This window comes from Microcaecilia unicolor, chromosome 10 (assembly GCF_901765095.1).
Source record: "Microcaecilia unicolor chromosome 10, aMicUni1.1, whole genome shotgun sequence".
NCBI lineage: Eukaryota > Metazoa > Chordata > Amphibia > Gymnophiona > Siphonopidae > Microcaecilia > Microcaecilia unicolor.
In genome coordinates, this window is record NC_044040.1 from 70,051,805 (window position 1) to 70,067,117 (window position 15,313).

The following is a 15,313-nucleotide window of genomic DNA, read 5'->3' on the forward strand; positions in this document are numbered from 1 at the left end:
ATCCTTCCCAAAGCAGACATCTATACCTTCCCTACTCTCACCCTTTATACATTTACCTCCCATGATCTGACTCCCCCTACAAGAGCCCTTCCCCCAAGATAATGCCCACAAAATAAACCTTTCCCCCAAGATATAGCCACCCCTTCCTCCTAATGCAAGATCTGGCCCCTCTCGATCTTTACCTGCACTTACAGAAGCAAATCACTGGTAGTTTAGTGTATGAGGCAGGAGCAATCTCTTCCTCCTTTCCTACCTCATCCAAGCCCTGGGTTAAAATGGCAGTTCGGACCCATAATGTAGTCAGCAGAAATTACTGGGGAGGCTCAAAAATAATATTTAGTCGCAACAATATAAGAGTTTCCCTACAAATATTTCAGGAAAAATATTTTTGGACCATTAGAAGGTGGGTTAATCCAAATCGTGGTTCACAAAGAACACCATGTACTATCACCAGTAATCCTCATTGGTCCTTTTTCCAGATTTTTCTGTAGAGGATATAAATATAAATTTTATGTAAATAAACACTTATCTCAAATGTGTAGCGTCTGTATTTTGAGGTATGCAGACTCCACAAGAACCCAGTTCGACATAGCGCTATGTTTCACTAATCCAGCTGCATCAAGAAATTAGGTTTCATCTCATAAAAATATTTCACGCATATCTCACATATGGAGAGTTATCCCTCAAAGATACTGCTACTAGGGTTCAATGTGCCAAATAAGGACACCATTTTGAGCCTTGGATAGGACAGGTACAGAGGGCTTCGCTCCTGCTCTGTACAGTAGACTAATTAGGATTGCTTTGGCAAGTGTGTGTGTGGGGGGGGGGGGGGGGGGATGCTGGGGTGATCATAGGTGCTATGAGGGGCCTTATCTTAGAGGAGGGGCTTATTTTGTGGGGGCTCATGTGGGGGGATTAGATTGCAGTGTGGAGGGCTTGGTTCATTTGTAAAGGATCAGAAAAGGGAGGAGGATATGGGTGACTGCATGGGGGGGGGGGGGGATTGCTTTGGCCACAATGATTTTTTTTAAATTAAATTTTGGTATGGGGCAGCTACTGCACCAACTGCTGGTAATATGGCTACAGTGGTTCGCAACCCTCTCCGGGGGCACGCCTAGTCAGTCAGGTTTTCGTGATTGCCACAATGAATATGCATAAGATAGGTTTGCATACAATGGGTCTTCAATATATGCAGATGCATCTCATGCATAGTCATTGGGGTGATTCTGAAAACCTGATTGACTAAGTGTGCCTCTAGGAGAAGTCTGAGAAGCATTGTCAAGGTGTCATTAAGAGCACCCGCATTATCAGCAGTGCTTACAGCTAGCGTTTGGTAACATCCCACGCACTAGCTGTTATAGCTGGTCACATCCTATCTCTTCCCATGACCTGACCGGATCTCACCCATACCCACTCTAAGCAGCTAGTGTCAGATTTTTACCATGCTGGCTGGTATTACTGCACGCTAACACCCATGCTGCTTAGCACAAATGAGGAAACAGACCCCCTACATTTTTTAAGACTCGCTAGTGAACTGAATGTGTGCTAACGAATGCACATTCCCTATAAGATAATACTGTATAAATCAACCAAAATGGGCTGAAGGCAGAATGAAAAGCCAGGCTGCCAGGAATGATGAATAATCCATTTGTGAGGTGTAACATATTTTCTATTTTCAAACTCCTTCAAACAGTATAAAGGAACCTTGGGTTGGTCAGATAGAATATGATGTCTACAGCATAAGACATGTAGAAAAGAAACCTCTATTGTTTGATTTATGGATGTTGTTTTTCTCCAAAGACACAAAATGGGAATTATAAAACCTTTACAAAGCAGGGCCCTAGTGTTTCACAAATGGAAGCATTCATTTCTGACAGCAGTCTCAAACATTTAGTATCATTTAGAATGTTGACCTGGGAAGCATCATAGGCAGACGAGTGCATAGTAGTTTGTTGTAGGTGAATGCCCATAATTTGGAAGACACCATGCCCGTCATTACGGTTCAGATGCACCTAGTTACTGAGCCAGAAAGCAGACTTCTAATCTCTTGACCACCTGCTGTAGACCAGAATGGTTTCCTTCTGACTTGAACAACATAAGCCACAGGAAGAGTGACAGTTGTTCCGCTTATTGCTGGCAGATTTATACCTGTGAAGTTCTTTGTTTTCATAACTAGAATGCCTTGCACTGTGAAAATTTCAGACCTGAATGACATGCATCAACATCTTCCAGTCTCTCTCATCTTTCGGGTCTTGTGGGCTCTATTTTAATAGAAGACTTTCCTTCATATAAATATTTATGTATGGATATCACTTAGCAATTCAGGAATGGAACCTTGTACATTCTTAGAAAATGTTAAGATTACAGAAAAGTTGAGTTCTTGTGCCTGCCAAAGACCATCTGAGGCAATATTGATAAACTGCTAACCTAATACTTCAGGGGGAAATGTCATTTGTTTCAGACTCAATCCCATCCCCCGATTCAGACCTACACTTTGTGAATAACCGCAGATATTACAGTTTTCTCAAACAGCAGCTTCTTGAAAATTTATTTGGGCCAGGTGAGTAGCTATTCTGCACAGCTCATAAAAAATGATGAGGGGCAATATTCAGCCCAAGACAGTCAGTGTTTTCACAACATTAAGCACCATGGTTAAAGAAACAATGAATATTCAGCACAAGCATCTAGATACTGGCTGGTGATGAATATCTGGGAATCAGCACTGACTGGCGATGCTATATGTTTAGTGGCCTGAATATTGTCACTAATTGGATACCCTCTGGCTTCACCCAAGCACTGCCCAAGGACTGCCTTGTCACTATCTCCAGATTCTATATAGCTCACCTAGTGTTCCGTGCCAAAATTCAAGCGTATTCTATAACAACGAACATAACTTAATTGGCTTAGCAAGTCAATCAGCATTGTTAACAGCACTTAATGAGCAATAATGAGCACTAATTGGCAATAATTGGAATTTACATGCACAATTCCCTAACTGTATTCTGTGATGCACTGCACTTAAATTTTAATGCATGCAGGCAAAAAGGGGCATGGTTATAAGTGGGGAAATAGGCGTTTTGTGGATGTTCCCAAAATTACATGCATTGTTATAGAATATGGCCCTCTGCTTCTAAATCTATGTGCCGGGATTTACACCATATTTTCCTTGGTGTAAATAGAGGCACATAGTTTTAGGCAATAGGATAGCAACTAAGCATATTCTATATACTGCGCCTAAATCTAGGCGCTGCTTATAGAATACACTTCAGTGGAAATGTTTTCTGCACAGATTTTCTAGGTGTCATATATAGAATCTGGCTCTTCAGCTAGTGCTTAGGCAGTCAGAAGGAATATTCAGCAGTACTATGCAATTAGAGCTGGGCGCTCAGAATTTGGCACCGGAAAAAAAAATTGATGTGAAGCATGATTTGGGCTTAGGACAGATTCTCTTTCCTAACTTTAAGTGCCAGACTTACACCTGCTGAAGCCAGGTGTAAATGATGGTGTCCAACTTAGGCGCATGGATACCATATTCTATAAATATGCGCCTAACGTTTTGAAATGTCTCTGACACGCCTGTGGCCTTGCCCCCCCCCCCCTTTTAAGTTAGACACTGTTAGAATTAGGCTCCATGCCTTATAGAATGGCACACAATCAAATGTGGACACAAATTTAAATGAGTGCCAATGAACATCAATAATTAGTTGTTAGCACCCAATTATTGATAGTTAAGGGGTTGTTACTCAATTAAATTGCATGCACATCTTGGGCACGCAAATCTGGGCACCATATATAGAATCCGGGAGTTAGTTCTACTAACTTTTTAAGGCACAGGAGCCAGATCCATGATAAATAGGCCACTACATTCCTCATTCCTCACCAGAGATTATTACCATATATTTTGTCCAAATACATTTTCCTCTCAGAACTCTTCAGCACAAATGTAATTACTCCTGAAAAAAATCAGGGGTAGCTTTTTTGACACACAGCTTGCATTATGTTCTTTCCATTCCACTGAAATTCATGACAGCTGGTCTGTGGCACCTTTTCCCTTCTACCTTTTCATAGTCCATTCACATAGAATGTAAACAAGTGATGAAACAGACATGTGAAATGGTCCCCTTTCAGAATCCTTCCTCTCTGTTTTTAAAGAGGACCACTTTTCCTGCAATAGGTTGTGTCTAGAAGACCCAGGGGAATATAGATACAGATATGGAAATTTTTCTTCCACAACAATGATGTAATATACAACCAGATTTGTCTCTGGTGCTAGAAATCTATTCTTAGAGAAATTATAAGCCAGTTTTTACAGATTGTGAATTATTACAATGGATAAGGTGGTCTAGTGAAACAGTAGATATATTTGTGTAATTTGGTAAACAGACTAAGGGGTAGTTATTCAGTATGGTTTTACTTAGCCAGAGAGTGCTGCTGAATATCTGACTGTCATTGCACTCTTCAGTTAATACCAGGGTTGTCCAGCGTCAGAAGCCCATTTCAGGATGAATATTATTTAGTGTCTCCTGGGGCAGTTAAGGTTTCATTTATTTAAATTTGTGACTTATTACAGGGTACTAACATCCATTGGCACGTTTTAGCAAATATTACTTTTTGATATCTGCACTGAAGCGCCAGGGAGCGGATGTGGCATGCTTGCAGAAAATATGGCTGAATGATGCAGAGCATGAAAAACTGAAGATCTTCTGGGGGGGTGGGGGGGGGGGGTGGGGAGGTGTTTTACGCTTCCCCTGGGTCTCAGAGGGGGGTGTTGCTGTGCTGGTTTGGAAATCAATTTCATGTAAAATAGAGGTCCTTTTGAAGGTTTTACTTATTGTTGCGGATGTGGCTGCAGGGCCGGGAAATCCTTTTGGTGGTAGTGTGTGGACCAACTCCATTTGAGAAGACCTTTTATAGAGATTTGTTGCTTTTGTGTCTTCCTTACTCCCAGAGAAACCTGCTATTGGTCAGTGATGTGATCGTAGTTATGGATATTAAGTTGGATTGCTCGCCCCCTGCCCCCCCCCCAAGGGTGTTCTGGGTGGGTGGGCATAAGGGATTTCTCTACTTTTGTGCAATCTTTGGTTGATCCCTGGTAACTGTTGCACCCAGCAGAGAGGGACTACACCCACCTTTCCAGGGCACATTTTTATTTTATTTTTTTGTTACATTTGTACCCCGCGCTTTCCCACTCATGGCAGGCTCAATGCGGTGGGCAATGGAGGGTTAAGTGACTTGCCCAGAGTCACAAGGAGGTGCCTGTGCAGGGAATCAAACTCAGTTCCTCAGTTCCCCAGGACCAAAGTCCACCACCCTAACCACTAGGCCACTCCTCCACATGGTACGCTCTCTCTGCTGGACTATATTTTGTACATCGTGATAGTTTTTCCTTGGTCCAGGCAGCAGAGGTGGGCCTGGGGGAGGTGTCTGATCAGTCCCCTGTTTGGGTGGATGTTGAAACACCCTCCTTTTATGTGGCTCCTAGGGGTTTGTGATTCCCCGCTTTTTAGGTGCAGAATCGGGAGTTTTCAATGTACCTCCAGAAACAGGAAGATGTTTTGCCCACTATCCATGAACATGTGGAGCAACCATAGCTGCTCTAGTAGACAGCTAACGCTGTTCTCCAGAGGGCAATAATTGCTTTTACCAGCGCCTGTAACCATAAGTTGGCAGCAGGGATTATTACTCTGTAGTCAGCTCAAACAATTGAAGAGGGCTTATTATGTGCGGGTACCTTCTGTGGCTAATAAGGAAACTTGGTTGTTTACCCAAACTGCATTGAATACTCTGTTGCAGGAGCATGCTACGCAGTCCCTTTTTTATCGTAAACATAATAAAATGGGGAAGCTATTGGCTCATGTAGTTCGGTCTTGGGGGGGGGGGGGGGTTCATGCATATTGGTCAGACTGTGGCCCCTGTGGCCTATCCCATTTCACTACCTAAATAATATGGAACCATATAAATGAAAATGTAAAACGTGAGATAGCATATACCAGTGGCATAGCCACAAGTGGACATGAGTGGGCAGATGCCCTTCAACTTTGGGTTCAGACCCACCCAGCACCAGCACACATCCTCAACTTAAGATGTCCTTTGCTGGAAGCCCCAGGACAGCTGTAGACTGGTGAAGTTGACAGCATGCTTCGAGCCACCAATGCCTACATCCCTGTACATGTTCAGATCATGTGCATGAACTGAGCATGTGTGGAGCTGGAAGTGTGCCACTGACTTCATCAGTGTTCAGACTGCCCAGGATTTCCAGTGGCGGTCTTGGGGACCATGTGAGCCAAGGTATCAACTTTTAACATGGAGGAAAGGGTAGTCTGGGGAAGAAATGTGCAGTACTGCAAGATGCCACAAGAGGTCACAGCAGCCATTTTGCAAGTGTATCCGCAAGGGGAAGGAGCAAGGGGGCTTTGCTCCTGTCCTTAATGACCTCACTAGCTAGTCTATCCTCCTCACTTAAATCACTTACCGCCACCTAAGTGGAAATATTCAACAGCACTCAACCGGCATTTACCTGTCTCCCTAGTAGGCCCGGGGGGGGGGGGTGGGGGGCTACCTAGACCCCTGGGGAAGGTTGGTGTGGGGGAGTTCATTTGGTGTGGGGAAGAGTGTTGATGCTCATGAATTGGGGCGGGTGAGAGGAAGGGGTACTATTTGGGATGCTGGGAGGGGGATCGGGAGAGATTTTAAACTCAGAAATAGTTATGCATGTCCCAGCTAATATTTATTTATTTGTTGCATTTGTATCCCACATTTTCCCACCTATTTGCAGGCTCAATGTTCAGTGCCGGGGCCTGCATAGCTAAGTGGGTGAAGTTAGCTTTTGAGCTGTCCAAAATTCACCTGCTTAGGTATGTGGGTGTCGGCACTGAATATTGCCAGCACCAGCATAACCCCCAGCTCCTCCCCAATGCTGCCCTAACGCTGCCCCTGACTTGCCCACTTGTATTTGGTGGTCTGTGGGGATATTCAATGGCATTGTCTAGTTAAACACCGTTGAATATCCCCACTTAGGTGGCAGTAAGCGATTTGAACAGGCAGAATAGGCTCCTGCCCATTTAAATCACTTTGAATATCGGCCAGATTGCATATGCAAACAGCATGAGTTTTCTTATGCATGCAACAAGGAATTATGCTGTAAGCACTAAACTTAACCTGTGACACACCACGGTGAAAGAACCATAAAGCACAAACAGAAACAGTGCGCATACATTAATTTAAAGCTGGGCCTTTGTCTGAAAAAAAAAATACCACAACAAAATATCTGCCATACTAGCACATCATATATACAAATACAATGCAAGGTCATAGATGAAGATGAAGTTGGTCTGAAAAAAAGAAACATGAAAAGAGAGAACACATTATTTAATAGAGTAAAATAGTTCACAAAACAAATTCATCAATAACCCTCACATTTACACCAGCAGAATCTATTTTAATTTAATTTGAACATTTATATTTGCTTTACGCAAAGAATTCCAAGCGGCTAACATAAAATGTAGATGGTTTAGAAAATTTAAAAATATTAACATATACAAGAAATCCATACAATTCATTTCTAAATAAGGTGAACAATAATTAAAAGAGCACAAATAAATCCCATAATTACCCTTGCCTTGTTATCCCTCCTCAAACTTATCAATAACAAAGATTTATGAAAAAAATAGACATCTCCTTATACGGACAACTTCTCAATAGAAAATAAGTAATCAATCAGTGATTTCTTCTTTCAGACAAGTTAGCACCAAGAAGTTTCAAAAACCTAAGTTTTTTAAATGGCATTAAAATGTGAAAGCTTAAATAGCTAGTGATTTTTCTCAATATCATGAGAAGAGAATTCCATAATTCTGAACCTTTATCAATTAATGTTCTATTATATGTTGTAATTAAACAGGAAAGGCTTTTTGAAGATCTGACTAAGTTTAACTCATGAATTGATTGAAGTTGTCTATTTGGATCAAAGCAACAATTTGTTTTAGATAAACTGGGCTTAAATTGTAAAATATCTTATAGACAAAAGTAAAAGTTTTAAATTCCATTCTAGCCTTTAAAGGTAACCAGTGAAGTCTGATCAAATATGGGGTTACATGGTCCAATCTACAATGGACCCATCAACAATGAATGAAAACCCTACCTTTCTCATATACAAGAAAAGAAAGATATTTTCCAGAGTTGACAGGAGGACTGACGAAGTGTTGGGGGTTGAGTGGGAAGATTTTGATAGGTTTGCGGAGGGAAAGGGGCGAAGAGGGAGGGAGAAAACAATATATATAATGTTAAAGTTATGTTCTTTGCAGTGTATTGTTCATTGTTCATCTTAACACATTGCTTCTTTATCATTTGGAATAGTTTTGGAGCTCTGTTCACTAATGCGGAGTGCTTTGACCAAACTTTGTACTGCGTTAAAATGAACAATGAACAATACACTGCATAGAACATAATTTTCAGCATTTTATATGTTGCTCTCCCCTCCCCTTCCCCTTTTCCACCCCAAACCTTTCAAAATCTTCCCACTCTATTCCCCCCCTATCTTTGACATATTTAGTTTCCAGCAATTTATTTTCAGCTACTGATTAAATATAATAACCCAATACTATCTGCTATTGAGTTCTCGCATGTAAAGAAGAATTGGGTGTCATCCGCATAGATCTTGTACTGAAGACCTAACCTTCCTAATACAGACACTTCAAACAGTTGATAGTGATAATTTCCAAACTTTCAAGTCTGTCTGCTCTTTTTTTAAAAGTCCCTGGTCTACTATGGCCTTTATTACAACCTCACTATCAGAATACCTTAACTTTCCTGTTTTGGTGATATACTTCTAACACACTTTGTTCCAAACCATACGTTTTTGAGTGACTGTCATCCTTCCCCTAGTTCAGGTTTAAAAGATGTTCAATCTCCTTTATAAATGTTGGTACCAGCAGACTTGTTCCACCCTGGTTACGGTGAAACCTATCAATTCTGGAATAGACTCCCTCTTCCCCAGAATGTTGCCCAGTTCCTAACAAATTTAAATCCCTCCTCCCTGCACCATCATCTCATCCATGCATTGAGACTCTGGAGCTTTGCCTGTCTCTTGGGTCCTGTTTGTAGAATGGACAACATTTCTGAGAAAGTTACACAGGAGGTTCAGAATTTCAACTTTCTACCTAAAAGCCTAAACTTGGCTTCCAGAACCTTCCTCTCAACAAAACAGAAGCAACACACTGTGTAGACTCAACACAAGCAGCAATGCAAAGCAGAGGTAGTCCATCAGTAGGCTCAAGGTTCGCAACAAAACACTGACCCAACTTGGCCAAGTTTCGGCACTTATGCCTTCATCAGGGGTCTTACCAACATTGACTCAACTTGGCCCAATATTGGACATTGACCCAACTTGGCCAAGTTTTGGCACATGCTTTCATCAGGGGTCTTACCAACAATTGTTTCACTTTCATAGAAACACAAATCAGACAAATGATCATGCATCCAGTGCTGCCACCAAACACTCATACACTGGTGCCACATGCAGTTATGTAAATCGGTGCCATGAAACTTCTGATGCCAATACATTACAATATACTATTAATACAACAGAAAATTAATTTAACTTACCTGTGCTCTAAATGATGAATAGAGAGAATTACCCCAGAGTTTAACAGACTTTGCTTTAGGGTCAATAAAATTGTGAATTCATGTTTATTTCGTAGCTTTTGAAAATTCTGTTCTGCTTTCTCAGGTGATATCTTTATACTTCTTGAAATATCTAAAAAGGAACAAGAAATAAGGAAATCAATGAAAAAAATTCAAGATAGACCTCTAACTTGATCTTTTAAGCAAAAACTTGTATTGTAGATGTGGAACATAACAACGCATACATCACAGTGTTAGATCTTTTCCCCTAATTTGAAACTAGGACTAGAAAATGCTGACGTAATACTCACATATACATGTACATATAAGCTTTAGAAATACTGCAGATTCTGATAGCTCATATCAAGCTGTATAACATTATATTTTAAAGTAGAGAAGGTTCAAGTTCAGGCTATAATCTATTCAGGAACTACAGGGTAAGAAGAAAGGAGGAGGACTGGAGCTACATGTTAAAAATAGTATTAAAGCAACAGAATTGCAGGATTTACAAAGTAAGGAGGAGGCACTGTGGGTTAATCTGGAAAGAGGGAATGGAATGTATATTTACATTAAACTGATACGCAGACTTTCTTCACAGGCAGAAGAAGCTGACAGAGAGTTAATTGAAGACATTTACAATACTTCTATGGTAGGCGAAATATTGTATTTGGCCAAACAGCATATTTTACTATAAGGCCAAAATAATATCCAGCCGAATATGAATACCGAATACGAACAATGGGCATTGAGCTTTATCATAACAAATATTAAAAGAAGCAACATGAAATCAGAGAGCAAGTGTTGCTCTCTGATTTCATGTTGCTTCTTTTAATGTTTATTTTAGTGTTTATTTCAGTAAGATTTAGCACAGTATAGCCCTGGATCATTCATATTCAAGTTTAAATCACTATTTGGCCGAATATGAATAATGTATTCAGGGCTGAATCAAATTGAATACGAATATTTGGTACAGCCCTAACTACTAATAGGTGATTTTAGGATGCCAGATATTGACTGGGACATCACTGTTGTAGTGTTGTCTAGAACAGATATTTTAAGGGCAACAAATCTTTTTGTTAGGAAAGTCAATAAAGGTAAGAGGAAAACGAGGGCACTATAATTCTCAAAAGAAGTAGCTGAAATGCTAAGGATAAAAAGGTTATCCTTCATAAATTGCAGGAAATCACAGAAACAGGAAGACAAATAGCAATATCTAGAAAAGCTAAGAGAAGCTGGTAAAGTAGTCAGGAAAGCAAGAATGCAAATGGAAGAAAAATATCCAATACAGTAAAATAGAGGGGTAAGATTTTATAAAGATATGTTGGTGTTAACAGAGAATGGAAAAGTGTCATTTTCAGATTTGAAGGGGCATTTTGAAAAGGCTGTCCAAGTCAGAATAGAGACGTCCAGCTCATAACGTCCAATATGGACATCCATCTCACATGTATTTTCCTGTCAGCATTTTCCTGTTCAAAAATATGTGAGATGAACGTCCATGTGCTGAGGACATCCATCATAAACAGCCAATTTGGAAACAGGAATGTCCAACATATGAGCGACAAAATCAGGGACAAGGATGTCTGTCTGTCAGCATTCTTAGAAAATGGCCACGCAGACATCTCTGCAGAGCAAAGGAGCAGCCTAGTGGTTAGTGTAGTGGACTATAGACCAAGGCAGTGGTTCCCAAACTTTTTCGGTTCAGCGCACCCTTAGTGTCTGAGCAATGTTTCGTGACCCCCCCCCCCCCCCCAGCCACATATGTCTCCCGTACCCTCAGCCACACAGTTCTCTACTCCCCCCCCAAACACATTTTTTCCACTGCTCACCTTCACCTGGGGCAGCCTTGGGGGGGCTCCTCTGCCCCCTGTGTCTCCATCTCCCTCTTTTCCTGTCCCAATGTTCCTCCCTGCCCAGAACCTTTTATTTGTCCTTGTCTCTCCCCATATTCAGCTTCTCCCTTCTTCCCATACTATCCTGCCCATCCTACCTCACTTGATTGCCACGTCTCTTCCTCTCTCTTCTGGGCCTGCCCACCCCCGAACAGTTTGACATCTCTCCTTCAACTTTCCTCCTCCAATCAAGTATCTCTTCCCCCCTCTCAGTGAGACCTGCATCTCTCCCTTTTGCCCATTCTCCTCCATAGCCCCAGGCCCCTGTAAGTCTCCAGCAGCGGCAATGATTGAGAAAGTTTTCTTAGCAGGAGTGGCGTATTTAAAGACATAAGACCCCTGCCTCCCTGCCGTAGTGAGATATGTGTGGCTGCACAGGGTATAAGGGAGGCAGGGTACTATAATTGCACTCCATCCATTGCCTCCTTTACTTCACCGTGACTTAGTGGGCAAAGCAGGAACACTAGGGGGCATGTCGCACAGGACACATTTCCAGCTCGGGACGCTCCTGTAGATGAGGCTCCATTTTTCAACCCTCTTCCCTTGTTGTACTGTGTTGATGAGTTCAATGCTGTTATCTTAACATATCTAGAAAGGAATTATAAGCCCCATGGACATGTAAATGAGGCAACCAATGGTACAGCAAAGGATTCTGAATCAGTGTATCTGCATCTACAGTGTGAAGCTCTACTCAGTGCCAGCACACCAGCTTTGATAGCATAAGTTGTGTGTATCATTGAGTATATTGTAACCCATGTTGGGTGTCAGTTTTTTTCTTGGAGCAAGGTGTGAGGGAAGAGAAATTATGTTACTCAACGAAGGCTGTGAATTGCAATGGTGAATAGATCCCAATGCCTTTATCGCACAATTACTATTCAATCACATACCAACCATCCAGCCATTCAATGAAAGAAAAATAGAGCAGGTAAAAATTCTTCTATAAGATACTCTTTACTATTAGACTATGTTCAAGAGACGTGCTGAAACATTCTATGTTTTGTAGAAATCTCCCTTTACAAAGCAGAACAATATACTTCAAGAGGTTTACAGTGGGGGAAATAAGTATTTGATCCCTTGCTGATTTTGTAAGTTTGCCCACTGACAAAGACATGAGCAGCCCATAATTGAAGGGTAGGTTATTGGTAACAGTAAGAGATAGCACAACACAAATTAAATCCGGAAAATCACATTGTGGAAAGTATATGAATTTATTTGCATTCTGCAGAGGGAAATAAGTATTTAATCCCTCTGGCAAACAAGACCTAATACTTGGTGGCAAAACCCTTGTTGGCAAGCACAGCGGTCAGACGTCTTCTGTAGTTGATGATGAGGTTTGCACACATGTCAGGAGGAATTTTGGTCCACTCCTCTTTGCAGATCATCTCTAAATCATTAAGAGTTCTGGGCTGTCGCTTGGCAACTCGCAGCTTCAGCTCCCTCCATAAGTTTTCAATGGGATTAAGGTCTGGTGACTGGCTAGGCCACTCCATGACCATAATGTGCTTCTTCCTGAGCCACTCCTTTGTTGCCTTGGCTGTATGTTTTGGGTCATTGTCGTGCTGGAAGACCCAGCCACGACCCATTTTTAAGGCCCTGGCGGAGGGAAGGAGGTTGTCACTCAGAATTGTACGGTACATGGCCCCATCCATTCTTCCATTGATGCGGTGAAGTAGTCCTGTGCCCTTAGCAGAGAAACACCCCCAAAACATAACATTTCCACCTCCATGCTTGACAGTGGGGACGGTGTTCTTTGGGTCATAGGCAGCATTTCTCTTCCTCCAAACACGGCGAGTTGAGTTCATGCCAAAGAGCTCAATTTTTGTCTCATCTGACCACAGCACCTTCTCCCAATCACTCTCGGCATCATCCAGGTGTTCACTGGCAAACTTCAGACGGGCCGTCACATGTGCCTTCCGGAGCAGGGGGACCTTGCGGGCACTGCAGGATTGCAATCCGTTATGTCGTAATGTGTTACCAATGGTTTTCGTGGTGACAGTGGTCCCAGCTGCCTTGAGATCATTGACAAGTTCCCCCCTTGTAGTTGTAGGCTGATTTCTAACCTTCCTCATGATCAAGGATACCCCACAAGGTGAGATTTTGCGTGGAGCCCCAGATCTTTGTCGATTGACAGTCATTTTGTACTTCTTCCATTTTCTTACTATGGCACCAACAGTTGTCTCCTTCTCGCCCAGCGTCTTACTGATGGTTTTGTAGCCCATTCCAGCCTTGTGCAGGTGTATGATCTTGTCCCTGACATCCTTAGACAGCTCCTTGCTCTTGGCCATTTTGTAGAGGTTAGAGTCTGACTGATTCACTGAGTCTGTGGACAGGTGTCTTTCATACAGGTGACCATTGCCGACAGCTGTCTGTCATGCAGGTAACGAGTTGATTTGGAGCATCTACCTGGTCTGTAGGGGCCAGATCTCTTACTGGTTGGTGGGGGATCAAATACTTATTTCCCTCTGCAGAATGCAAATAAATTCATATACTTTCCACAATGTGATTTTCCGGATTTAATTTGTGATGTGCTATCTCTCACTGTTACCAATAACCTACCCTTCAATTATGGGCTGCTCATGTCTTTGTCAGTGGGCAAACTTACAAAATCAGCAAGGGATCAAATACTTATTTCCACCACTGTATCAATTCAGCAGAATCCTGTAATAGAACAATGTGCTTTGTATTATGCATAACTGCCAACTTTATTCTATTTTATTCACCACCATAACAATCTCTCTAATTCTCCAGCACTTATACCTGCTATTTTGCCATTTCCATTTTTCATGATCCACATTAGAGCTGTGCATAATAACCCAGAGTTTGAATGACATGTATGAATGCAGGCACAAGCAAACTGGTTCTTAAACAGATATGGAGAAGCAAATAGGTACATAGAGAATACATGGAGAACAGCATGGAACACTCTAGAAGTGGGAAGCTTCAACAAAGTTGGTAATGACTAAAGGGATACAGGACTGGCTTTTACAGTTGGGTGAGTCATGCGAGACTCAGACCTCCCAGTTCTTAGATGTGGCATGGTTCATTGTTTCGCAAGACAGGCCAAATTCAAGCACAACCGGATTCATGCCTTCCTGCCTCCATTTCCTGATGATGACTCTTCAGTGGTGCTGACTCCATTGCAAGATTCCTCTTACCCTCCTTTTTCTCCATCTCTGTAGTAAATCCTCCTCCTCATGATTCAGTGTGCAGTATGGATTGAGAGAAGTGGGATTGAGAGGGACAGAAGCAGGTAAGGAGAACAGAAGTGGAGGGGAAAAAGGAAAAGATACTGAGGTTGTGTACAGAGAAATAAATCAGTTTGAGTTTTGATTTTGCCTTTTTTTTTCCCAAATGTTTGGGGTTTTTTATTGGTGCATTTGACATTCATATGTATTTTATTTATTTATTTCAAAAGCTTGATATATTGCTATTCACACACTGGGTGTAGTAAAGTGGTTTACAATATATAAAGTTTTAAACAGCAAGAGAGAGAAGAGAATAAAACAAAAAAAAAAAGAGAGAGTTGGAAATGGGGAAAAAAGAGAGAGATCGAGGAAAGAACCAGGACACAAGCAGGCAGAGGTTGGAATTAAGTGCTGTGGAGATGGATGGTCAAGTCACAGGCATACTAGAAGACCCAAGTTTTGAGCAGCTGCTTAAACTTTGAAAATGGGGATGCTTCCTAATTTTTATAGAATGCCCCAATCTATCCACCCTATCAGATTAACTTGTCCTCTAGATTGTACACTTGTCTTTAGATTGTTCTCTTGTCTTTTAGATTGTAAGCTCTTTGAGCAGGGACTGTC

The 15,313-nt window shown here is 41.7% G+C and overlaps 1 protein-coding gene across 1 annotated transcript in view; it reads right to left on the reverse strand.

Moving 5' to 3' along the window:
- Positions 1–15,313, reverse strand: part of NELL2 (neural EGFL like 2) — a 640,124-nt gene that overhangs the window by 492,229 nt on the left and 132,582 nt on the right. Inside the window, exon 3 of the mRNA XM_030216939.1 lies at positions 9,601–9,751. Coding sequence (XP_030072799.1) covers positions 9,601–9,751 — 151 coding nt within the window. The remainder of the gene's footprint in view (positions 1–9,600; positions 9,752–15,313) is intronic.